This window comes from Mustela erminea, chromosome 7 (assembly GCF_009829155.1).
Source record: "Mustela erminea isolate mMusErm1 chromosome 7, mMusErm1.Pri, whole genome shotgun sequence".
Taxonomy (NCBI): domain Eukaryota; kingdom Metazoa; phylum Chordata; class Mammalia; order Carnivora; family Mustelidae; genus Mustela; species Mustela erminea.
The window spans coordinates 44,044,365-44,071,134 of NC_045620.1; the positions used below are offsets into that span (position 1 = coordinate 44,044,365).

At 46.1% G+C, this 26,770-nt stretch overlaps 1 protein-coding gene across 1 annotated transcript in view; it reads left to right on the forward strand.

Annotated features, from left to right (window-relative positions):
- SLC24A3 (solute carrier family 24 member 3) overlaps nt 1–26,770 on the forward strand; it is a 483,939-nt gene that overhangs the window by 416,537 nt on the left and 40,632 nt on the right. The window contains exons 7-9 of the mRNA XM_032351525.1: nt 5,454–5,528; nt 15,012–15,037; nt 21,769–21,822. Of these exons, the coding sequence (XP_032207416.1) occupies nt 5,454–5,528; nt 15,012–15,037; nt 21,769–21,822 (155 nt within the window). The remainder of the gene's footprint in view (nt 1–5,453; nt 5,529–15,011; nt 15,038–21,768; nt 21,823–26,770) is intronic.

Consider the following 26,770-nt stretch of genomic DNA (forward strand, 5'->3'; position numbering starts at 1 on the left):
CACATACATCTCAAAATGAGATTTCTTAGAAAAATAAAATAAAATTAAACATATAAATTCGTTTTCACGTTTGCAAAGATTAATAAGTGAAGGTTCACTGTATTTTGCAGAAGCATGGTCTTTTTTACATGGCCTGCTTGTTAGGGTCCTTTTCTGACAATAAACCAGAAGGCAGGAGTCTTTTATATAAAAGGGGTTTTTCCCAGGATCAAAGGATTTAAAAAGTGTCCTTGAACAATGCACAAGAGCAGCACCAAGCCTTCCCTATGGGAGGAAGACCCATTCTCGGTACCGCTGACCGTGCTCACATTGGGTGGGGAATGCCCCAGAGCCCCATCCCTGCTCTACATCGTGTGGCTGCCTTTCCTGAGATAAGAATTGGCTGTAGAAATTGTGTCAGCTCAAAAGCTTGGAACAAAGCTCATGTTATGATTTTTCAAATCCCTTTTCTGTGAAATCTGTGTGAAATCACAGCATTTCTGAGATGATAGTTGTATGTTTTATGTCATGTAACCATTATGCTGTTCTGACTGCTTCAATAGTTTTTCAAAAAGGCAAAGTGCTTGCAAGTCAAGGGTATGTGTGCCTTTTAAAATGTGTCTGCATTGTCAAATTCTACTGTTCATTGAGAAAAAACATTATATGTATTACATTATATTATGTATATTTACACTGTGTATCTCACATATATACTATGTGTGAATATTATCACATGTATAAATAGCTATATATAGATTTGCAATATATATCCAGAAATATACAGAAAACATACCATTTTATCATAAACAATTACTTTTAACCTCCTAGAAGGAGCCAGAATTCCAGAAGATTATCAGTCAACATTTGAATAAAGGAGAATGTGTTTTTTTGTTTTAGAAGGGTGGTTTTTTGGCATTATGCCACTCTGAAACTAAATGAAATCATAAAAAGGAAACTAAAGTTGCATATTTAATAGAAAAAGTGTGAAATGCACTCCAGAAATAGAAAAGATGATCAAGAAATATCAAGCTGAAATTTCAGTTGGGAGGGATTCCTAGAGCTAGGCAGCAAGTAGCGTGTCTGCCTTTAATTTATGGGGGGAGTTTGCCAGCGATGGCCTTCTGTAATCTGTACCAATCTGCATTATTGATTGATGAGGTCAAGGGCAGGATTACTCACTGTTGGTGTCCTCCCAGGAGCCCTGTTCTGGTCTCTTCACTAGAGTGACTTCTTGGCCTTCCTTGCAGCCACTTTGCAAAGCGCTAAGGAGGTACTGTCCTCCCATAAGTGCCCCCCGCCACCCAAGCTGGGTAACACCTGACAGCAGATGACAAAGAGGCTCCCATTTTGATGAAGATGTGCTAATATGTCTCTCTCTGCCAATAAATGTGTTCAGGATCAGAATCTGATGGTTGCTGTACCCCCTCTAGAGATAAAACACCCTTCACCGAGAGGCAAAGGGAGCCCCTTAGACCCCACGCACCCCAATTTGTGAAAAAGTGAAACATTCATTCACCAAGCAATGAGCTTATATTGGTGTGTGTTTGTTTGTTTTAACTAAACTAGCTAAACAGAGTAGTTCCCAGTTTATTTCACGGACTCTCTCCCTCCTGGAATACATACATACCATATCCATATCTGCGGTCCTTATGGTAAGACTTTCCTGCTTGGGGTCCTTGGCCTGAATCTCTGTAAAGCAGTACATATTCTAAATTGAGCTGTGGTCACTGCTTTCTTTTCTTTCTTTCTCTTTCTTTCTTTCTTTCTCTCTTTTTCTTCTTTCTTTCTTTTTTTCTTTTTCTTTTTTTGTCTCTTACCTTCAATTTTTCCCTCCGTTGGCTACCATCTCCAACACACCTGCCTAATGGCTTAAGGTTGTAGAGAAAAGACGACCTCCATGAGAGGCAATCACAAACAGGTGTCTGCTTTTCAACCCTGCCTGCAGTGAGTCTTTGTGCCATAGTAGGAGGGGGCTGGGGCTTGAGACCCTGACTTCCTGGTTCAGATCCCAGCCCTTCCCGCCAGATTGCTGGCCAGCGAGGGTGACGGTGCCCACCTTATTAGGTCACGACAGGATTGAATGAGATAACCCTTCTGGATCCCCAGATTTGCAGAAAGCGTCAGGTAAATATTTGCTGTTGTGATGAGTGGCAGTCACAGAAGCGTAAGGTAGAGGCAGACAGGAGGTCATGTCACAGCTCTCAATAGAGACCCCGCAGGTTCATCAGTGGTGCTTTAATTCCCTCTAGGGTGTGGAAAGCAATTATCCTCTGGTTTGACTCCTTCTTACTTGTCTTCTGGTTCATTGCTTCTATAGAAAAAAATTGGTTTCACTCGGGTGTGGGCTGTGAATGTGAAGATAAATTTGATGATGGTCCAATGACTGACAGCTGTTTTGGAGAGTAAAATAATGACGACTCATCCAGAGTTGGCCTGTAGGCTGAATGCAAGGTGTATCTTGCAGCAGTAAATCAAAGTGGATACTTTGTACTATACTTTCTTATTTTTTAATTTGTATTTAAGTTATATATGCACAGAGCTTAGAGAGCCAACCAGTTCTAAAAAGCTTATTGTGAAAGATCTTTTTTCCAGTCCACCAGCACCATTTCCCTCTCTTTTGACACAACTGCATTTTTTAGATGATGTATTCTGGACACACAAGATTACGTTGACTTCAGGTATCCAGCATCAAGACTGGTGGTCTTCCAGTAGCTTTTTGAGAAGAGATACATAGGAAGTAAAGGTTTTGAGACAATTACACTTTTGTTTTTATTCTTCTCTCTTAATGAATAGTTTGGTTGGGCACAGAATTTCAGGCTAAAATAATTTTCCTCTCTAATTTTAAAGGCGTCACTCCATTGTCTTCTCGTTCCCAGTGCTTTTGTTGAAAAATAAAATGTCATTCTGGTTTTGATCCTCTGTATGTAATCCCGTTTTTCTCTTTCTGGTGGTTTCTAGGACCTTTCTTTTCTTTGTGCCAGGATTCTGAAAATTCATAATCATATGCTTCGGTGTACATCTTTTTTTTGGTCCATTGTGCTGAACACTCAGGAGGCCATTCTACTCAGAAAATGCACATCCTTAACTTCTGGGAATTTTTTTTTTTAATATTTATTTAATTATTTTCTCTCTCCTATTTTCTGGAACTTCTGTCTTCAAGTGCCAGGTTTCCTGTTTCTCTTAAGGTGAGGGAGGTATAGTCACTGGTCTGCTTGAAGTGAAGTAAATAATTTGTGGGTTATATTTTCAAATATTCTTTCAGTTATCTTGGCTTCAGACCCTCCTTCACCCCAATGTCTAGAGCTTTGCCCACCTGAGTATTCCATCATTCTTCTGCTTTCCAGCATCTGGAACGCTTGGGTGGCTCCGTTGGCTAAGCATCTGCCTTCTGCTCAGGTTATGATCCCAGTGTCCTAGGACTGGGCGCACATCGGGCTCCTGGCTCAGTGGGGAGTCTGCTTCTCCCTCTGCCTGCTGCTCCCCCAGCTTGTGTTCACTCTCTCTCTCTCTCCCCACCTCTCGGACAAATAAATAAAATCTTTGATAAGCCCTCTTCCTTGGGGGAAATTCTCTTTTCCTTGGGGGTTTATACCTTGTTAAAAAGGAAAAAAAAAAAAAACTTTACTACTATATTATTTTGGTGTAACAAGAGCAAAGGTCATGGGTATGTATCTAGTCTGTTATCTTAAACTAAAAGCCCAAGAGATTTTTTTAAGGCAGTTCAGAATTGATATTTGCCACATGTTTTATGTCCATTTTCCTAGCCATCTGATGCTGAATAAATATTCACAACCTTTTATGACCTGCTGGAAAATGGACAGTCCCGTCCAACGTAAGCTATTCCGTAGATGACCATGGATTCTAATAGCATACACTACAAGGAGAGAGCATGATAAGAGGGTAACGAATACTTTACATTTGTTCTAAAGAGATTCTGTGGCACGAGCCCTCTTCTTGACCACCCGGTCATCTGTAACTTGGATCTGCTAGCACAAGACCTAATAAGGCAAAATCAGCAACAGAAAAATACCTAAGTGTCCCTATAACAAATGGAAGAATGTGTTCATGGAAGGAGACCTCATTACTCATTTATGGTTCTATTTAAGTCCTATCTTTCATGTTATTTGAATCCAGAAAGCCTTTTCTGGTTTGACTTTGCCTGATCTTTTCTTTATAGACTGACACAGTTGTCAGGGAGAGAAAGACTCCAAATGTTGCCTTGTCCCCGAATCCTTTTTTCCCTTTGTCTTTAGTGCAGCATGTGGCTGTCATTGGCCCAGCCAACAGCTGATATTTGCTGTGACCTTCTTCACTTACGAGGCCAAGGGCAAAGGCAGCTAGACAGGTCCTGTGGCCGAGGGGTGCTTGACACTTGTCTAGGGAGGTGGGAAGGAGTTGTGAGGGACAGGCAGGAAGCACTTCCCACCCCTCTCTGTCGACTCCCCCACCCTTCTTTGTGAGAGTCTGCCAAAGTGGACCCACTCCACAAAGTAAAGAAAGAAATAACAGGTATCCCTCAAAAGGTGATTTGGAAGGACTTACCAAGGAGAAATGACTCTTCCTCCAGAACAGGAATCTTAACCTGGCATCTGCAGCTCCCCCCTTCCCAGCAGCCTCTCCTCCCCACGGCCCAGCCCGGCTCCATTGCCCGCCTTTGTCTCATCCAGGGGCCTCCCTCTGTAGGAAGTCTGGACACAGCAGGCCAGGCCTGTCATAGCCTCCAGCAGTGTGTCTCCTGGCCTCATCATGGCTGAGCCATCCTGTCCTTAAAGGGACATAGTCCAACTGCTAAGAATAACATTTTCTCCAGATAAATATGCAAATCAGTGTTTTAAAAAATTTCTGATCAAATCAGGAGTCAGGTGCCGACAAGGACAGGCATATAATAGAGGGGAGAGGAGGCGGCTCCAGGGGCCCCTTGTGAAGGGCAACGGCTGTCCAGCCCTGGGTTCATTCCATGAGCCCAGGCTGCAGCAAACATGAGAGCCTTGACCAGGACCCAGGGTGGGCGGCTCCTTCATCCCCCTCTCATGAGGAATGCTAAGGCTGCTGGGTTCCTGGGAGACACAGGTCTTTGACTCAGCTTTGCTGAGCCTTCCTCGTGCTGCCCCGCAGCCTGGGGCATGTCCACCCTCTCTCCTTCACAGGGGTCAGACCCAAAACGTGGTTGGGTGGCCCTCCTTGCCTTCCCCCCAGCTGGCTCCCCGTTTTCCCTCGTGAGTGCCTTCCCCTCATAAAACTGTTGCAGGTTTAATCCCTTCTTGGAATTTGTCTTTCAGAAGATCCAAACTAATACACCCAAAGGCCTTCCATAAATTCATACCTGCAGGCAGATTGACTGGGGTCAGCCCAGGAGACAGAAATACTAAGTCGTGTTCCCGGTTTATCACTGGTGAGAGCCACCGGAAGCCATGCTTTCTCCTTTGCACCGTCGAATATCCTGACTGTTACTGTCTTCTTCTCTTTTCATTCAGGTTGTGGCTCTTTCCTCCTGGTGCCTGCTGAGGGATTCAATTTACTACACGCTGTCTGTGGTGGCGCTCATCGTGGTAAGTGTGTGACACACTCCTCATCGGAGTCCCCTTGCCATTTGAGTCTTAACTCATCCCTTTCATTGCTTGGGATTATGTGCAGCTCCCCCGCATGGAGCAAGTTCAGGGTCTCTGGTGACAAAGAAGCAAACAGATGTCTATGCATGGAGGTGGCTTCTCTTTCTTCCAGCTACTTTGATCTGCCAGAACCCCAGTGTGATAGTTTGGTGCGCAGAACAGGAGTGTTGACTCTGGTTACCTGATTCCATGAGAGAGAGTCCTTTGCTGTTTTCCTGGGACCCCCTGACCATTCCCTCTCACTTTCTCATGGGCTCTTCTGGAACTCTCTTCGGTGTCAGTGTGCCCTATCCCCAGGTCCCCAGTGACCTTAGTTCTCCCTCTCTGTATGCCCTCCCAGGACACCGCCCATGGCCATTACCACCTTTGTGCTAACACCTCTACACTGTATTTTTGGCAATGGCATCTCTCTGAGGTACAGTCATAGAGAAGCCCCTCTCTACTGGACATCTTCCTGTCCCAAACTCAACGTGTCTCTAAACTTACTGTGACTTCCCCAAGACTGGACGCTCTTTCTGTATTTCAACCCCCATTTCTCTCCTAGCCATCCAACCTGTGGATGATACTAAGTGGACCTTTTTCCCAATTCCACCATACCCATTTCACTTCATTTTAGATTTTCATCTTGTAAAAATCTCCCCAGTGTGTCCCTTCATAGTTGAGGGTTGAGGGTTTTTATGTCTTTGGCCAGAACTGACGGCCTGTCGCGGGTCAGTATGACAATGAGAAGCATCACTGCCACCCCACCCTTCCCTCCTTTCCCGGTCAGTCCTCAGAGCTGTCCCACTGGTAGCTCTACAAAGAGTCTTGTGCCTCCTTGTCACCTGTGGGGACAAATCCAAACCCCCGCTTGGCTAGCCAAGTCATCCAGAAGAAGGGTGGTGGCGAATCAGAAACACACCGAAATGGGAGTTAAGGCATCTGACTCCTAATCGTGGTCCCCTCCCTCTGGCTAGCTCTGGTTCTTGAAAGTTACTGTTTCAAAAGGCATGGTTTGCGGACACGATAAATAGATGCAACTCTCTGTTTTGCCGAATTTCGCAAAGAGATGACCATTCCCAGAAAGACGAGGTTATGAGATGGAAAACAAACGCTGAGATTTCCCCGGAGCAGAGACTCAGCATGTCCACCCCCAACAGTGAATTGCCCACACTGGCTTCTTTTTCTGTTCTCAGCACAGACACCTCCTGGACTCTGGGTGAAATAACTTGTCTTCAGTCGGATTTACCTGAATATGCCCAGGATTTTTTTTTTTTTTTAATGTAACTGTTGTTATGATATGTGAGGAAGTAAAGAGTTTTGCTTCCTTGGGCTGCAGGTGACGCTCACCCAAGTGGGGTCTTTGGGCAAAGCCGTCCTCTACCCAGCATGTGGCCCATGAATCGCAGAGCTGAGCCCACTGGACACCCAGGCTGCCGCAGCTCTGTGTTTCCTTCATATGGCAACAAGATGCAAAAGCCAGTAATTCTCTGCCATTCCCTGCAGATTTGGACTGTGTACTTACAGCCCAGATGTCAAGACTAGAGTTTTCTGATTTTGAGAAAAATTACATTTCTCCACTGTTAGGAAGCAATAGCAGAGAAAAGCTTGAGTCCTTAGGGTTTGGTCTTGGTTCTTCTTATTTTTACCGGTGTTCCCGCCAACTTCTCTACGCCCAGCAAACACCCAGCATGCTGATGGAAAGAGCGCAACCCAGAAATCTTAATCCAGTAAGCTCTGGGGCAGGACCCAAGAACTTCCACTGCAGCCAGGACCTGCCCTGCCCCTCAGACGATTCTAATGCACCACACTCACTTCCGGAAACTAAACTGCAAATACAATGAGACACCACTTCCTGGGGATAGTCCACCTGCTGCCTGGCGATGACAGCTTCCGGAGGAAATGTTGAGTTTCTCTAACACGAGGCATGATGACTGCTTATTTGGCTGGATTGCCGACGGCTGTTCATTCTCAGGATCATTTTCAAATGAGACCTGAAACCGGGATGAGGAGAACAGTCTTCTATACAGAAGTCCAGCATTTAGCAAAGTGCATTTCTCAACAGCCCCAGATCTGTCCCATGGACCAGCCCCAGGCTGCTGCTCACCACAGCTGCTGTTTGTTTTTGTCAGGGTGTTCTAGTCTCCTCTTTCTGTGTTTTCCCCAAATGTCATGGTAAAAAAAAATCACTTTTCTTCTGGCCTTCTTTATAGAATATTGGGCTTCTCTATAGGACCCTGCAGTGGGGCAGGACACTTAGAATTCCTGTATTTAAAAGCCTTCCTCCTAGCCACAAATAATTGCCAACTATCCATACAATTTAACTATTAGGGTTTTTTGTTGTTGTCATTTTTTAACCCTCTCCCCCTTTTATGGTTCTGAACTGTTCAGAAGACAGAGTTGCAGGTCTCCGGAGGTGATGCGGTAAAGATCTTGTTCACCCACAGGACAGTCCTAACTAAGCGGGTGCATGAGAATCACCTAGTGGGACCAGATGTTGCTTCTTTGTACATCCCTGTGAGAGGCCCTACAGCCCCGGGCAGAGGAGCCCCAAGAATGAACCATGGGGCCTGGGGACCCAGAGAACAGGGAGACAGTTATGGGAGGGACGCTCCTGTTGCTGGGCTAGGAGCGCACAGACAGTTGGGATTACCTGGGTCTGCAGCCGGTCTGAGCTGGAGAAGACACCAGAAGGCAAACACGTGGAAACCAACAGAGCTTAAGACCATTAACTTAGAGATAAGGGACTCATTCCCTTGGGCAGTTGGGTTTCACATACCTTAGCTCTGTGCTATTTTCTGGTGGGTTTGATGTTGTCTTTCAGGGAGAAAGCGGAGGAAATTAGGAACGTGTTACTGTCGAAACCAGTTATGATATCAAAAACATGTAGTGTGTGTCTCTCTGCCCTTCCTGCCCCATTAGGGCCCCCCCCCCCCCAGCCTTGCCCTGGCGACGTCCTATACAGCAAAGCCTCACACCTTGGAGAAGCTGAACGTGGCGCAGCAGGCTTGCCCCATGATCTGAGACTATCACTGCAAGACAAGTGTCACCTTTGAGTTCCCAAAAGCATTCTGGGTTCTTTGGAGCATGTCCTTGCGTGTGTCTACCCAGCAGATAGTCTCCACAACCTTGCAGACCCTCTTGCTTCTTCTCTCCCATTTGATTGACTCACCCCCAGCCAATGTCCACCACCACAGACAGCTCTGCCTAGCCCTACCCTTTCTCCAAATTCCAGCAGGCACCACAGCCTCTTTTATTGAAATGTTACTGTAATTTACATAATCATGTAATTTACATAAATGCAAATGATTCATTACATCCTCAGTCTAACAGCTGCCCAAAAAGGAATACTTTATTTTTACTCTTCATCTCTGCTTTGAGATGGGGTTTGTGAGCATTAGGAGAAGGGAAACCTCCTGGGGGAGTGAATAGGCCTTGGAGACAGGTCTGGATGGCTGAACTGGCTCTCAGATCCAGAGTCAGGAGTGCTGCCTACCTGGAGAGGGGCCAGGTGGGCCACTGGCACCAGCTGGGGGCCCTCAGGGCCCCCTGAGCATGGGCACAGCAGCGAGGCCCCTCCGAGGTAACACTTCCCTCTCTTCCTCCCGGGGGCTACTTGCAGTTCCCCCCTCTTGATGGGATTTTGTGGGGACAGAGACAACTCAGCTGGTCCAAACACTGGAGATGGCCTGGGTGGCACTGTCCAGTGGTGTAGCCAGTGTGCACATGTGGCTATTGAGCTCTGGAAAATGCAGGAAATGAAACCAAGGAACTGAAGTTTAACTAATTGAAATTTATGTAGCCTCATGTGGCTAGTGCCTACCATACTGGAGAGTGCAGTTGTAGTGGGCAGACCCATCCAGAGAAAATATATGCATGTTGCCCCAGGCATCCCTGAGTTTTAACCTGCATAGACCCAGTACTTCCTACAGTACTAGGTACTACACTGGATCTGTCCATGAGGAATTTCCAGTTCAATACTCACGACTCTGCAAGCTAGCTAATTGCATGAGTCCCATTTTGTAGATGGCAAAACTGAGGCCCCAGACTTTCAGGGATTTGCTTAGGGTCAGTGAGTTGCAGTAGCTCAGGTTTGCCAGAGCAGGTGTCTAAGATGGTACTTCTCCACCCTCTCCCACCCCCTAAGCCCTGGCAAAGAGTTCAGATTTCCCCCTCCAATAAAATCTGCCTCTTCATCTTTGAAATCATCCTGATTGTCCCTCACCAGCTCTGCAGGCAGCCACTAGAGAGCCATGCCTGCTGCTCTTACTTCACATTCTTAGACTGAAAGGAATAGCTCCTGCCTTCCCTCTCCTGATTCCTTTTTTCTTAAGACAGCTGATCATAAATGATCCAGAATCTTCTTCTGTCACCCTATCTGTGAGAGAAAAGACATCTCACACTAGTTGATTGATGACTGGCGTTTTCCCCTGCCTCCATGCTGGCCTCCAGGGCCCTGCCCATCTGGCTTACTGTCCTCCCTTCTCGGACCCCTTCCTTGCAGGGAGGTAGCCTCCTCTCTCCAATTCAGCAACACTGAGGTTCTTACACTCATGGTACCCTTGTTACATCTCAGCTCTCCTTCTGGGAAAGCGAGAACTGACCACGGTGGCTAGAAGATTGTCAGAGGGAATGAATGTGAGACTTTTTAAAGTTCCTTAAACAAATCAACTATGGTCATACAAAGGGTTGCCTGTGTCGTTATCACTGCCACTGAGAGGAAGAACGGTGCGCTCTAAAGGCTCCTGGGGTATACCAGGAAGTTGGGTCTCCCTTGTGCTCGGTTCTAGAGCAGGGACATGGATCAGTCAGACTGTGGGATGCACAGAGGACCCTCTTCTCTTTCACAAGGAAAATGACATGGAAGTTTCAGTTATGTGCCTGTGTTTGGTTTTGCATTGCTCAGCAAACAGAGCCCTTTTGGTTTGGCAACTATCCTCCCCTGTATCCCATCCCATTACCTGCTTTCCTTCCTTCCGTAGCCAGCTTCTGCATATTTACGTGAGATGACCAGCTCTGTTCAAGCCCTGCCTTGAAGAAGTCCTTACTTCCTACACTCCTGCAGCCCCCACCGCTGTTGTAGGCCTGCTAGAGATCCAGAGGTCGAAAATCCCGTTTAACTTTCAAGTGTGGGGACGCCTGAGTGGCTCAGTCATTAAGTGTCTGCCTTTGGTTCAGGTCATGATCCCAGGGTTCTGGGATCGAGCCCCACATCAGGTTCCCTGGTCAGTGGGGAGCCTGCTTCTCCCTCTCCCACTCCTCCTGCTTGTGTTCCCTTTCTCACTGTGTCTCTCTCTGTCAAATAAATAAAATCTTTTAAAATTAAAAAAAAAAAACTTTCAAGTGTAAACTATATTGGTGCTTAACAGCAGCTTTCCAGTGTATTCCATTGGACTCCTCTCCTCAGAAGGAATGCCATCTGCACCCCCGTCCCCATTTGGGCACAACTCCTGAGGGATCCTCCATGCTGTTGAGTGAGAATAGGAGGGGGAGGGGTGCATTTTCCATTTCCAGCTAGGGAGGGAAGATTTTTCAGGATTTTAGTGTCTTGAAAGAGACTGGTGGTGTTGATTTTCTCCTGTTACTTTTGCTGTTTAAAATTCTAATGGCGCCAGTGATGGAAATTTAAGTTCTTCAGTGCGGCTGCTTCTGCTCCATGGTTATGGCTTAAAGTAAGCTGCTCTGTGGACTGACATGCAATGTGGGGACAGCCACCTGCCTCCCTGCTCAGAAGCCAGCCCGGCTGTCTGCTGTCCACACACCTGGGCGATTCCTGGCCCTTGTTTTCCCTGCTCTTCTGCTTTGAACATGCCACATCCGTCCCATTTCCCTGGGATGCTCTGTCATCCAGGGATTCACCTGCCTGATGTAAGCCTGTCTCTCTCAGAAGAATTCTAGAGCAGACACCAGGGCTGAAAGCTGGTTTCCATGGTACCCAACTGTTTCTCTGAGGCCTGAAGGAAAAAAGTGGTTTGGGGTTTTTGTTTTTTGTTTTTTTGTTTTCAAATTTGTTCATATATGTTCACATTTAGCTGGTCTGTGGAACACATGGAAAGCTTAAGGGCGAAGCCAGAGGTAGCTTCGGATGAACCACACTGGAGTCAGAGAGCAGGTCCCTTGACCCGCTGTGTGCAGCAAATCTGGGGCTCAGATACCGGTTCGCACCACCCACATGTGTTCATGGGAGGCAGCCCCAAACACAAGCAGCAAAGCACAAAGGGCTGCTTTCCCAAGCAAGACTTGTTTTCAGAAACCCAACTGGGATAAGAGTGAGTCAGTTCCGAAGGCCACACAGCAGGTCCCTCAAAGGCCACATGTCCTAGGTTTTGAGTGGTGGGATGAGTTGAGGGACCTGCCTGTCCCCAACTCAGAACACATCCTGCCTCCAAAACAGCTGAAGACTCCGTTAGGAAGCCGTCTGTCTTGAGTTGTTTACCCTCCTCCCAGGAGGTTAAATGAAGCCTTGAAATGACTTCCTTCCAACCCGGCTCCCTGCCTTGGCGGAGTGGACAGGCAGCGGGTAGGACGTGAGCACCACCTAGTGGTGACCGGGTGGAAGTGGGGGCACGATTTCTTGTTTCCAAGTACCTATATAAATTATTTCAGGGGGTTTTCTATCCTAGTAAGGTAGTTGTTTCATCTTATTTTACCCACAGATAGAACATGGAAATACAGAAGGGCATGCAGTATTTGTCTTAAGAACATAAAATAAAATAAAACAGAATAAAATGAAATAAGATAATTGTTGGCAAAGTAACAGATCCATTCCCTGAAACCATCAGCAGCATCGAGTGAGAAAGTCGCCTGTCCTTGTCATTTTATGACTTTTCAGACAGAGCAATTCCAGCACTCTGTCAGGGTGGTTCAGGAACTAGAGGGAATATGCTGTGAGCAGTGTCGATTTCCTCATGTTCAGTCTTCTGAGTGGGGGATAGTCCCAGGCCCAGCCTCATCCACGTGCCGCCAGCAAGGTCCAGAGTTATTCATAACTCACCGTCCACCTCCTTTCTTACCACAAACAATCCTGTTCCATGTAGGTTAAAGGCCTGGCTTCTATTCCTTTTCTCTGTTATACTGTTCTTTTTTCTGAGTCCTTTCATTTTTCCACCAAGCCCTCTAAAAGAAGTCAGATGAATCCCAGGCAGTGTTTGCTCATTAGGCACCGGGCATCTGAGGGCTCCTGGCCACGAGTGGTCAGTGAGAGGGTATCACTGCTTAATTATCTGGAGGCTTCCAGATCACCTCCATCTGTTAAGACTCCTACCTAGCAAGACCATCGGCCTCTCTCCTTGTCTGCCTCCCTCAACCCCATTCCCACCCCCGACCTCTCTGGCCACCCCCGATACCTTAACATCAGGCTCATGATGTCCTTAGTTGTGCATCTAGTCCAGACCTCACTACTCCCTGATGTATTGTGTTCTCTGTAAATCCCATTCTCATTTTGGGATCCTTTGCACAATTCCGCGTATGCTGCTTTTTCCCCATTAATATGATCACTGAAATAATTGTTAAAGACCTATTGATCTGTGCCCCCACAAGTCATTCAGATGGCACAGAATAAGGGCCTCCTGAAAGCTGCTTTTCTGTTATGCAATATCACCTACCTTCCCTTTTGTCTTTCAGACGAAAATTAAATTGGCACTTTAATAAACTTTACCAGTATCTCGTGCTCTCCTGAGTGGCGAGCATTGATTGCTCCAGCACTGATACTAAATTAACTTCAATTAATAGAAACATTTTTCAACTTAAATCATTTGTTCTGTTCCCTGATTTCTTGACAATGGATTTTTTTTTTTTTTAAGCCAGTGTTGGTACAAAAGAATCTGTGAATGCCTTCCAGGGTGGACTGCAGACCACCCAGACTGGATTGCAGGATGGTTTCCTTTATTTCTTTAATTCTCTTCCCTTTCCGCTTTGACATTTTCATCCAAATGTCAACCTGTTGAATCTGATCACAAGAGTCACAAAGCTGCTGAAGCCAATGTCTTCTTCAGTGTCTTGTCAGGAAGTGTGAGCTACAAATAAGTGGGGCCCCTTTGTTCTCATCTTCTCTTTGCGCCTTCGGGATAATTGGAGAGAGGTCCTTTCCAGTGCCTTCGGAGCCGCACCTGCTCGGCTGTGCAGTTTTCTCTGTGTGTCTCACAAATGCTGCTTATTATCCTCTCCCGGACTGAAGTGATGCCCGTGTCTTCTGTTGGGTGTACCATCTCCATGCGGTAATGACCCCTTGCACCCAGAGGTTTCTGCCTTGGAGTCTGCCTTGGAGGGCCACAGGCCCCCGAAAAAAAAAGCGCTCAGAATTGGTGGTACCCTGAGCAGTCATATCCCATGAAGGTGGAAAGAGCAAGCAATGAAGCAACCCTCAGCTTCCACTTTTCAACAGCGCACCTTCCGGGGAAGGAAATGTGTCATGGAGAGAAGACTTAAGAACCAGGTCTGAGTTCTAGAACCAACTCTGCAGCTAATTGCACACCTTCAGCTTTTGAACACCCAAAATTCCTCATGTTCTCTGTGGCTCCTTTTCCCCGTGTAAATCAAAGGGCCAGGGTGACACCACTCTTTCCCCCAAAGTGAGAAGTGATTTGGGCTCTGGCCTAAGCAAATGCAATCGTTGCTATATGCTTTCCCTTTGGATCCTAGCTGATCCGGGGGGACACCTCCGTTTGGCACTGGTCCATCTTTCCAGCCACCTCTGACCCTCGGGAATCTCCTTGGAACGAAGACGGGCAGGCCCGTGGCCCAGGGCAGGGGCAGCCTGCGGTGCCCCCTGGGGCTTGTAGTCTCTGCTCTGATTTCCCACCCTTTGCACAGGGCAGCAAGCCGAGCGGAATCTCTGCTTCTGGTTGTGATGCAGTTTCCTTTGAAAATGAACTCTTTTAAGGAAACAAACAAAAAAGTAGGTCAACCAAAAGAAAAACGTTGAGTACACAGAAGTCCGAGGGCTTGCCTAAAAGCTGGAAGGCGCTGTAGAGAGCCCCGAGACGTGCAAACGTCTTACAGGCGGTCCCCAAGTTGCTGATGTTCGGAAGCACCTGCCAGGCTCCCCTAGCCCCTTCCGGATCTAAAATTCAACAGCGCCTCGTGCTCCGCACAAAAAGGTGGTCATGCTTCCCTGTCTGTCAACCGCTGGACGGAAGTTGCTAAAAGGGAGGGATAACCCGGTGCTTCTCCCCTCCGCATCATGCCGCCCCAGCCTGCCAACAACACCTCCTTCCGCTAACTTTAGCAGGAAGCGGAACCAGCACAGAGGGAAGTTGGTCGACAGATCCTCGGTGTTGCAGGCCAGTCCCTGGCTGATTCCCGCCAAACTGGCTTCGTGGGTGGTCAACGCGCATGCGTGTGCATGCAGACCTCGCGAGTGCGCGCGCACATGTGTGTGCATGTCTAATTGTCTTATTTATTTATCTATTTATTTATTTATTTATTTATTTATTTATTTTACAGTTCATTTATGATGAACAAGTTTCCTGGTAAGTACCTCCTTTTCCCTTCCAGTTCCCCCTGGCTGTATGGCGGAGGCGAATATATATTGAAGACTAGAGTCAGGGTTAAGGAAAGAAAGGGGAATGTCCTGGCAGCTTGGAACAACTAGCCCTCCTTGGGACCCCCCTGTGGACCTCAACAAAGACATTAGATCAGCTTTCACAGAGCAGAGACCTTCCTCCATCCCCTCCCATTTGGGATGCTAATATCCCATTGTCTTTGTCATCCAGGTGAGAGGGGGTGATTTAAAGGGGCTTTCTGCAGTCAGCCATTTCCTGGTCCTTACAGATCCTGTGCAGACTGTGTTGGCATATTCCAAACACCATGTATGTTTCAGGAACCAGAGATGGAGGCACTTCTGTTGTCTTTTACCCATTAAAGTTCTATCTGACACTCAAGACTATCTTAGATCTCTGAAAAATCAGTGATTTTTTTTTTTAATGGATAACAAAGCTTTAGCCAGTTTACATCTATGAGAACATTTACATTTGGGCCAACTATGCATCATTTCTCAGGCGAGTTTTGAGCAAGTCAGTTATGTTTGGAATGGAAATAGAAATTGAGTGCGTTGTGCATTCTTGTTATGTTATTCTCGAATATTTGATCTGTGGATGTAGAGAAACATGAAATAGCATCTGTGGGAAAGTGTGACAGCATAGCTAGTATACCAACCAGGTAAGCAGACCAACTTTTATGGTATTATTTAAAGCTTAGAATGAGCTTTTGGCATATGAGCAGTAGCTGTTTGTGGGAGTGACATCTCTTTGTCTTAGGATCTCTGATTTTCAGAATTTGGGCATGGCAGAGGAGCTTGCCCCATTGATGGTAAATGTGATTCACCGTGCCAAGGTGTTAAGTGTAGTTTTGCCAACTCTCTTTCCTCTGTCCAGGAGGGGTAGGGAGGAGACTGCTAGGAGAACGTGCTTTAAGACACACCATTTTTATGTCAACGCATAAGAAATAAGAAGGTCTTCTTTGAGAAGCCAAGACCAGTAGGCTAAAAGGGATTAAGATGTCTGGGAGCACCTCAGGTCAGCGGTCAGAAAGAGCCTCTTCATGGGATTTGTCTGGACGAGGTCTCCAAGCAGAGTGGTGACATCTTCTTCCCATGTTCTTGGGGATGGAGTGCAGCACAAGAAAACTTGCAAAACTATCCTCACTCCAAATGATGGCACACTTAGCATGACCCCCACTCTACCTTACCAAACAGTAGGTGCTTAAGTGTTGCTCAGTGTTGCTGCTCTTAGCTCACAACACTGCCATAAAGATAAGTTATGATCGCATTCGATCTCAGGAATTTTTCTGCTGTTTTTGCACGGAAAAACTTAAGAAAGTATAGCTATGGGTGGATTACTATTGGTTTTTCCTAGAGAGAGCTCTCTTTTCTTTACCTCCCTGGCTTTGCTATGAAAGCAGGCCTATTTCAGTCCTTACCCTCAAAATGTCTTTTAGGATCTTTCAGATAGTGTGAAGCAAGAAAGAGAGAGGCTGTTTCCTCTGCATTTCAAAAGCCAGATCTCCTATGGATGATATGAGGTTAGAACCCTGGGCCTGCACTGAAGGGCTCAGATCCTGAGGTCCTCAGGCCCTCAGCATGAGCACCGAGGTTCCCACATGGAGAAGGAGAGAGGAAGGCCGTGAAGGAATGAGTTGCAAATTCCCAAGTATGTTTGGTTCCAGCCTGGGCTGGGTTAGAATCCTAGCTCATGCACAGGAGTAGCTGCAGGGAAGAACAAGGGGGAGGCTTCATGGCACCAGGACATCATTCGCAGACTGCCGACCTGTTACGTAATTATTGTTCTGTGGATGGGCTAATGGAGAACATTCTCCATGTGAGTGAGGCCAAGAGATTCAAGTCTGCGCCACTGGACCATAACTGCTCTGGGACTTCCAGGGATCTTAGCTCCTCATTTAAATGCAAAATATATTGAACTTTAAGGTATTTTTTGCTGTCACCAAAAATATTGGGTATTTTTCATACCCAACCAAAAACAAGCATTTGTTTTGCTGAAAGGATGTGTCTAGGTGCTGACTTCTCTCATTTCTCCCTTTAATGTCAGATTCTTCAACCTGTGCAATTAGAACACAGCAATACTTCACGAATGCCTTTAACAGTGAATTCCACTCCTTGTTGTAGAAAACTCCATCATGTCTGACTCAAGGGAGGTAACCAGTTCATCCCAAATCCTCAAAAGGAAACTAATTTCAGTTGTGTATCTTCTGAAACAAGAGTACTCTATAGGACTAAAGGAGCCTTGTGGAGTACAATACATAGGGGTAACCCTTCCCTGTCATCCACAGCTTAAATGCCTCTACCACTCCTTTATCAGAATTCTGCAACAGATCTCAAGCAGCCAAGAAATGGCAGGCAGAAGGTTTTTACAGTGGAAAACCAGCTCTAGTGGGTTAAAGAATCAGTGGTTTATTTTTCTTACATAACAAGTACCCTAGCTGTTGGTGGTATGATGCCTCTGCATTTCTCTTCGCCTTTCCGTCATGGTCCCAAGAGGACTGCTGTTGTCTCAGGCATTGAGTTTGGATTGAAGGCAAGAAGAAGGAAGCAGGAAGAACACCTTTCCTCCTTGTACCTCTTTGGTCCCAGCTGGGTCTACGTTGACCAATAAATGGCCAGGCAGAATAGAATTACAACTCTAGACAGATCATTATTTATCCTAGAAGTGGGTCCACTTTCCTGCAGATCCAGGGGTCCTCATTTGCTATCTCAACCTCATAGACTCTTGTTAGCAAGCAAGAGGCAGGGGAATATATGTTTGATGCTTTTCAGTTAGATAACTACCCCTAAAGACATTTAAAATAGAAAACAATGGAGATTTACCAGATAGGATAAATGTTCACCCTGAATCCATAATAACAGCCCAGCAAGACCCAAAATATTGCCAGAAAGAATTTGGAATATGTCTTCAGTGAGTCTGAATGCCTGACAAGAAAACAAAAGGATCCAGGTTGATGTTCTTGTTTCTTCTTTGAGCCTCAAGCTGTAACTTTGGGAGAGAAAAGAGGGCCTGGGAACATGACCTGGAGAATATCTACCTGTATGGCACTTGGAACCAGCATGGAGTGTTCTGGACCACAGTTAAGAAAGCAGAACCATGCCCTCTGGGTGAGAATGGGGAGGAACAGGGAGTAAACCTCCCAATACAAGAAAAAACAATCTTGGGCATGAGAACCAGGGGCTAGTTGAAGGTGGTTCCAAATGGAAGTTTGCAGGAAGGGAAGGAACAAACCCAGATCATGCCACAAGACCAGGTCCTCGGAGGACAGTGGATGTTGTGGTTAGGAGAGGCAAGCGGAGAACCGGCTCCAGGAGAAGTGGGGGAGAGGGGGGACAAAAGCCATGTGACTTTAGAGGTCTGTATTTGGAATCTGTCCAATTCCACCTGTTTCCTAGACACCTCCTGAATCCCAGGCTCCCTTGTTCCAGAACAAGACACAGAACACAAAACCAAACTCGGCCTTCACTTTGGGGCTCTCTGGGACTAGAGAGGAGGCAGACAGTTGACATGTAATCATGGGGTCATTTGGAGACACTCACAGCACAGGGCAGGGGCGGGGGCAATCCCTGGGACTCTGAGGAGCATGAAGCCAAGACTGGATCAAACACTCAGGCCCCAAAGCAGAGAGGACAGCAGCTAGCTAGTGTCAGGGCCTCACAGAGCCTCGTGTATTTCCTATGGAGGAAGTGCTGGGCAAGCCCTGAGTCTGGGTACCAACCAAGCAAACCTGAAAGGTCAGCAGAAGCAGAGAACCCCCATCTCACGGGCATCCCCAAAATGTAACAAAACAGAATCTTACTTGAACATTGCAATGGAAGGGCTTGTTTTGAGGGGGGAAAAAAAAACAATAAAAAGTTCTAGATGAATTAGAGAGTATCTATCTACCTATTTACAAAGAGCTGGACTTCATTCAGCCTAGCTGAAATAGTTTACTGATGTGGGTCTGTTTCCCTTCCTGAGTCTATTAAAATGCATCCAAGTTACATGGCATCCCTTTGGATCTCGAGAATCTCTGCCTTCAAAATGAACACTGTGACTAAGCCTCATTTTTCCTAATTAACTTTATGCCACACATACACTGGTTTCAATAAGGACCAAGTTCAAAAGGTCTCTTGCAACTGAAAATGGATTTTAAGGGAAGTCTCATCCTATGCAGATGAACTGAGGGCTTCCCTGTGCTGGGGAGAAGAGAATAGTGGGCAGCTGGGGAGGGATGGGGAGTCAGCTGTCAGGGGATCTGCTCTAAGCCTCTGGAAAATGAGAAACCAGATAGCTGAGGCAGGGGTCAAGAATGAGGAGTGTTGTCAAGTGACTGCCTGAAACAGGCATTAATAAGCAATGAATAAATAAACAAGGGAAGCACAGACTGGTCAGCAGTTTAAAGAACATACTCAAGGTCTTGTAATAGAGAAGTAGGAGTAGGCAGGGAAGACTTCTTGGAAGAGATGACATTTCCCCCAGCATTTGCAGGATAAAAGGGACCAGCCAAGGAGTGAAGGGAAGACTATTCTTAGCAGAGGGAGCAGTGAGTGCAAAGATCCTGGGAGAAGGAAAGAAGCTTCTGGTGTGTGCAAATGAAGGGAGGCCAGTGGGATGGAGCACAGACCAGGCACTGACAATTGGAGGAATAGAAGAACTGGGTTTTACAGACAGGAGGTACTTTTTGTTTTCTCTTTTCAAGTGTGTTGGGAAGCAGCTGGAGAGGTTGAAACAGAAGAATGATATGATCCAGTAGCCTCGCAGATACCAGTATAGAGGTTGCTATTCGGGTGGCCTGGAGGGTAGCAGTGGGGAGGGCTGAAGCCAACAATTCATGAAATAGCTCAGACACGGGGTTCCGAGGCATGTAAGGCAAGGGTCAAGGAGGGTTCCAAACTGATTTCCAGATTTGGAGCTTGACCAGGCAGGGAGTGGTCCAGTTGATTGAGGTGGCAAAGCCCAGGGAGCATAAAACCAAGAAGTAGGAATTCCAGATTCTGCTCTGACGTCATAGATGCCACATGGAGAAGCCGTGTTGACTATGGGTATAGGCACCTGCACCAAGGAGAGGTGTGGGGTCAGATGTCAGCTGGTGTTTACTGCAGGAGGATGAGAGGATGTCATCCAGGGAGAACGTGTAGGTAAAAAGAGAAGAGAGTCCCATATTTAGAGGTTCACCTGAGGCAGTGGGGGAGGTGGAGGGAAGGAGAAGTTAGGGGGATGACAAGAGGAAAACCAGCCGTGTGGCCTCTCAGAAGTGAGGAGAAGAGACTGTTGCATGCATGAGGACAGGTGGTCAGCTGCAGGGACTTTGAACAGGGTGGCAGAGAACCGTCCCTGGGCACATGCAGATGGAGGTGGCTGGTGCCCTGGACCAGTGTGTCAGGGGACGGACGACTGTGGATATTAGACTCAAGGAATTGTCCAGTGAGTGGGAGGTCCTACGGTGCAGGGCATGTGAGGCTTTGAGAAGGTTTGCTGAGAGAGGAGCTGAGAAATGTGGTGGAAGGTAGAGAGATTTGAACCCCTTGACTTTCTTCTCTTGGTAGCACCAAGAGCACATTCTATACCAGATACACATACACAGTTTGCATAGTGATTTGGAACCAATGTGTAGGATGGACTTACTGCGACAGGTGGACCCAGCCTCCCCTCTACAACTGTCTCTCTGTTTTCCGGCACTTTGGGGTCATAAACACCACTACAACAAAAACTGTTGCGTGTGGCCTTTTTGAATCTGACCACATACTTCCCCAAGGGCCAGTTTTTAGACATAGAATTTGAGAAAAAAACAGAAAAGGAAGGCATAATCCAGAATTTCTTCATAGACCATTCACCAGTAACCTTTTCACAAAATCAGAATTATTCCCTCAATTCTACAGCTAAAAGGGGACTTAGAAATCAAATTCCTTGGTTTTGAAGCTGGAAGTTACTCAAATGAATAAAATAGAAGTATTCAAATTATCAGAACCTCAAGGTACATTCCATTGGGTTTTTCACTTTCTCTTGACCATTTTCCAGTTGTCCAGTCTTATCCTTTCTGCTGGCCCTTTCCCTACCCAGGTGTCCTTTCTCCCTCCCCCCCTCCCCCCCTTCCCCCACTCTTTCTCCCTCCTCCTGCCTCACTTTCTCCCTCCCCCTCCATCTCCCTCCCCCTTTCTCCCTCCTTCTGCCTCTCTCCCTCTCTCTCCCTCCCTCTTCTTCCGGCCCTCCTCTCCCTTCCTTCCCCTCCCCTCCTCTCCCAACCTCCTCCTTCCCTCCTTCTCCATCCCTTTCTCTCTTCCCCCTCCCCCTCCCTCTCTCTGCGTGCCTGTCTCCTCCTATCCAGCAATCCCTGGGTCATCCCTGTCCATTTCTCTAGTTTGCTCTTTATAAATATATCTGAATAGTTTTAGTGAATGATGAAGCTGTGGGTGGGTTTATAAATACAGGCCTATAATCAGCAATACTATGGTAGACTTGTGCTCTCACAGAACTTTCAGGTGAGTGAATAACGGAAGGGAAGGAGCATTTTCCTTTTAGGTAGAGAATGAAAGCAATCCCATTGAAAGCTGTGTCTACAGACCAGGAAATACTTGTAACCCGTCTGCACATGTGGCTTCTCCTCGCCCTGCTTGCCAGGTGTAACTGTCCTCCATGTGGCATGGATGTTTCAAGATTGGCTGGTGTGTTGCACATCTGCCTGTGATGACTTTCTTTAACTAGCCATTCTTGGTTTTACACAGGTGGGAGTCTTTAGTCCTCGTGCTGATGTATCTCATTTATATCGTCATCATGAAGTAAGTAACATGCCTTCTCGATTTTCATTCCCAAAACTCTTTCCTACATCAAGCATGACAGGATAATGTAAAAAAAAAAGGAATGGAGGCAGAGCAGGTAGCAGGCTGGCTATCAGTGCCGATGATCACAGTCTCCTCAGTTCCCTCAGACCTGCGTGCGGCACTGTAAGTTCTGATCCATGGCAATAGCAAAGACCCTTCAAACCCCCATGCAGTAATGGAATCAAAGCTTTAAGTGTTTAATTTGAGAAATCTCTCAAACCCTTTACCCTCCTTTAATATCTGTCAAACAAGTTTGGGCTGATTTCACTCTCTTTCCTAACAGGAAAGGAGGTAGAACTCACTAAGTCATGCTTCTCTGTAGGGTGACAAAGATGGGACCAGACCTAGTTAAGAGATAACTAAAACCATGGACTGAATACTTGCAGACTTGCATTATTTATATCGTATTCATCACCTACTGCTGTGTAACAAATGAGCCCAAAATGTAGAGTCTTAAAACTACAAGTATATGCTATCTAATTAGAGTTTCTGAGTCAGGCATCCAAGAGGACATAACCAGAGAGTTCTAGCTCAGGGTTTTCCTTTCTTCCTTGAGATTGTACAGTGTTAAGAGGTTGGCTGGGGTAGTTGTCATCAACTTAACTGGTTCGGCAAAATGACCTGCTTTTACTGTTGGTAACGTTAGCCAGCTAATGTTGGCTGTTGGCTGGAGCCCTCGGTTCCTCAGCATATGCGCCTCTCCTTAGGGCTGGTTGAGTGTCTCCACAGCACGGGAGCAAGTGAGTCAAGAGGGTACAAGTGCCTTTTCTAATCTGGTCTCACAGGTCACACGCTGTCACTTCTGCCTTGTTCTGTTTATTAGAAGTGAGTCTAGCCCACACTCAGGGAGTCTGTGTCACCATTTGAAGGGAGAGGTCTCAAAGAATTTGTGGATATATTTTAAAACCACCACTCCATAGGTTCTTTTCCCCCAGAGTCTGGGAGGCTTCCTGTGTGTTTCAAGAATTATATTGCTGGTGTTTCCCATACTCTAAGGCAAAATGTAAGCACCATGGCTGTGAACCTGCTGGTTCATCTTTTTGCCAAATCCCATTGAGATGAGGAGCTCGTAAATAATGCAGAGCCATTCCATGCTGCAGCTGCTGAACCCCATGGAAACTGTTTCTTTCATTCTAAATTAACCTGTACTTTCCCCAGCATTTATGACCACGTTCTCAGGGGGCAAGAAAGTACCACGTGATCAGAAATTGCCAGTTAGACATGTCAGGTAGTGGTCTGGAATTTGACATGACAAAGTGTCTTTTCTACTAAAGTCTGACAGAAATTACTTCTGGCCACTAGTGTCCAAGAGACCTTTTTTGAGAAATCAGTGTGGCCACTGGCAGACATTTCATGAACAGTAAATGTAGGAGCTGGCTCAGACGGTGTCCTTTGTGGGCTGTAAGTAGTCTGTGGCCAGTCCACTCAATATGGCATCCAGCCTTCACCTCAGGAGCTATCCAGTGGTCAGTGTGGACCTGATATCTGGGTCTTGTTAGTGGAAGAGGGTATTTCTAGAGTAGCCTGGTGTAGGATTACCACAGGATAACTGACAAAGAAATCAGTTATCACCTTGATAACCTTGTTGTCACCTTGGTTATAACTTTGATTGAAGAAATCAATACTCACCTTCCATCTTAAAATACCAATTGATGGGCTTTCATGAAAACCAGAGTTGGCCCAAAGGCCTTTCAGAGTTTCTAGACTCCAAAGGGAGAGTCTCTGAAGGCATCTTGCTCCTCCGTCTCTCAAATAGCAAAACCATTAGGAAATCAGTGGTCTCAGCAATAGGGGGAGGTCTCAACAATGCACACATCTTCTTTCAGTGTGTTTTAAATTTGATTATTTCACTTTTTTTTTTTTAATTTGTTGAGGTCCCAAGTTTGAGTTCCCCAAGAGTCAAGAGTCCTTTTCTTCCCCTTTGAAAGGGTGAATCAGTCAATTATTGCAGAATAATTAACTGTCTGCTGTATACCAGACATTGGTCTTGGGTTTCAAATTCAAATTTAGAGACAACATATCCCATAGTGGACTCACTGGGGGCTTCACAAAATAAGGAGGGCTTACACCAGAGTTAGTCTAAAGGGAAGGAATGTTGAGGAATTTTGCTAATATATATCTTGTGACCACTGCACTCCTCTACCAAGCCATCATAAAAGCCCATGCATTGCTGATAGGGCATGTGGACATTAAGATAACACCGTGAACAAATTCTCTCCTCTCCCCCAAACTGTGCCTAGTGTGAAAGCTAATGAGGTGTGTTTCTGCTGATGCCTCAACTTTCCCAGCCTGCCAGCTGTTCAAACCAGCAGGATACAAATAAAACAGGGAATGGCAGCTACTGTGCTCACAGAATTTTCTGCATAAATTCTGGTCCCAAGTTCTAAATTGAAATCTCTGCTCTTTAGCCATCCCTGTCCGCAATCAGAGGCTTTAATCATGGGGTTTTATAAAATCTGATTTATAAAATTGCATGCTCCACAATAAAATAGCTTCAGGGTGCAAGCACAAAATTTAAAACATTCAATTAAAAATATAAAACTGAGTAGCAGCAGTTAAAAAACGCATATATTAGAGTTGTCAGCTGCCTCCTGGGTGGATGACTTTAAACATTCTGTCTGAAGGTCAAAAAGCAATTTCGGTTTGGCCAAGTTGATAGAAACATTAAGGGAGCATGAGGCATACCTGGACTTGGTGAGTATTGATTTCTGTACTTCTGGGTCCCTTCCTTGGGATTTGGTCCCCAGGTGAGGCAATGTAGTCTGGTGGTTGAGATCAAGGGTTGCGCGTTCAGCCCTGCCGGGTCACACCTCACAGTTTGCCACTTGCCAGCGGCCAACTTATGACGCCATTTTGAATCTCTGTTTCCTCGCTTACAAAACGGGGATCCTAACGCCTCCTATGGCAAAGGTTGTTCTTTTTTTTTTTTTTAATATTTTATTTATTTGACAGAGAGTTAGAGAGAGAGCACAAGTAAGCAGAGCGTCAGGGAGAGGGGGAGAGAGAGAAGCAGGCTCCCTGCCGAGCAGGGAGCCCGATGCGGGGCTCGATCCCAGGACCCTGGAATCATGACCCGAGCTGAAGGCAGCTGCCCAACAAACTGAGCCACCTGGGCGCCCCGCAAAGCTTGTTCTTAAGCATGAAATGGGACAGCATAGTTAAGTTACTACCAGTATCTAATTTCAAGAAAGCTCTCGTAATAATACTAGGCCTAGTGTTCTTACTTTGTTTTCCAAAGCCAAATAAATGTGTAGCACACGGTTATACTTTCAAAGCAAAGCCTCATGCAAGTTGGTATTTCTGTGGGGAAATGGATTTTGAGTCAAGATGATAGAAATTCTGCCTCGCCCCCATAGTCTGTCAGGAAGAAAGTGGGGAGACTTTTCATTAAGAAGAATTTGAATATAGAATGGTATGACAGCCCCCCCATGCTCATCATCAGCGCTGACAGCCAATAGCCCACACCACTGCCCATTTCCTCCCTGCCACATGGTGTGAAGCCCAAGAGACATGCCAACTCATCTATCAAAAACCTCAGGATACGTCTCTAAAAGGACTCAAATTTCACATAATAACCACCACATCATTATCACACCCAAGATTAATGCTATTTCTTCAAGAGAATTAAATATCAAATCAATATTCAAAATTTCATTGATCTCACGAATGTCATTTTTTTACAGTTTCTTTTAATCTCCTAAATATTTTTTAAAATCAGAATCCAAATAAATCCCACTCATTATCATTGGTTGCTCAAACTTTTAATCTATGAATCCCCCCTCTGGTTTTCTTTTTCCTTGCAGTTTATTCTTTGATGAAGTTGGGTTGTTAGCTACACAGTTTCCTGCAGTTTGGAAATTGTTGATAACGTCCCGTGCTGTGGTGTGGCCTGTTCCTTTGACCCCTGTGTTTCCTGTATGCCAGCCATCAATCCAGTTTAGGGTAGACTGTGTCCCATGTGGTGGTGAGTTCTGCCACCAACAGGCACACTGATGTTTCCTATCGCTGTCAGTAATGTTGGGAGCCATCCATGCACAAGATCTGGCTCCATTATTTCTTTAGGGTTGCAAAAAAGTGATGTTCTGGTTCTGTTCTCTGCCTCGTGTAAAGCCTGAGAGTGTCCCAGGACTGGCCTGCCCACTTCCTTTCTCACAGAAACCATCATCACTTTTGACTAGTTTTCTAGTCTCCCTTATGCCATGGAGGATGAACTGTAAGCTCCCAGGGAGTACAGGAAGGGGCTGTCCAGCCTCAGAGGGTCTCTTGATCTGTACCATGATGGCCCACCCACCCAGAGCTGCTCTCACTGAAGAACAGGCATAAGTGCCAGTGAAGCAGACTCCAGAGAGCCTGTAGCAGTAAAGGATGTGGAAGAGAAGCCTATGTGGGGAAATACAGCTTGAGGGGCCTACCAGCTGGCCATTTAGAGTTGCCATGCCTGGCTGCAGTTCCTCTGGGAGGCCAGAGATCAAGCTGGGGCAACATGTTGTTGTTGTCCCATGGCTTGTCCCATGACTAGTAAGCCACTGATGCCTTTAGCTGTTTGAGTGGGGCAAAAAAAATAGCAGTGGCCTCCAGTGCTCTGGAAACTGCCTGGCTGTGTTTTCCCAAGAGTTTTCTAGGATTCCTCTCTGGGGGCTTTCTAATAGTAAAGGATATTTAATATTGTAAAAATATGTAGCTGCCAAAAACATGCTAGGAATTTATATAAGCGTCTTCCCTTCCAACATAAAAGACTAGAAGAAAGACGACACAATGTTTTCATCCAATCATTCTGGAAACTCATAGTCCAGAATTGTTTCCTAAAGCCAACCACCTGACCTGGAATTATGGCCCACTATGTACAGAGATTCCCAGGACCACAACCTATGGTTTTAGAAAACCAAACAGAGACCTAGAGTGCCAG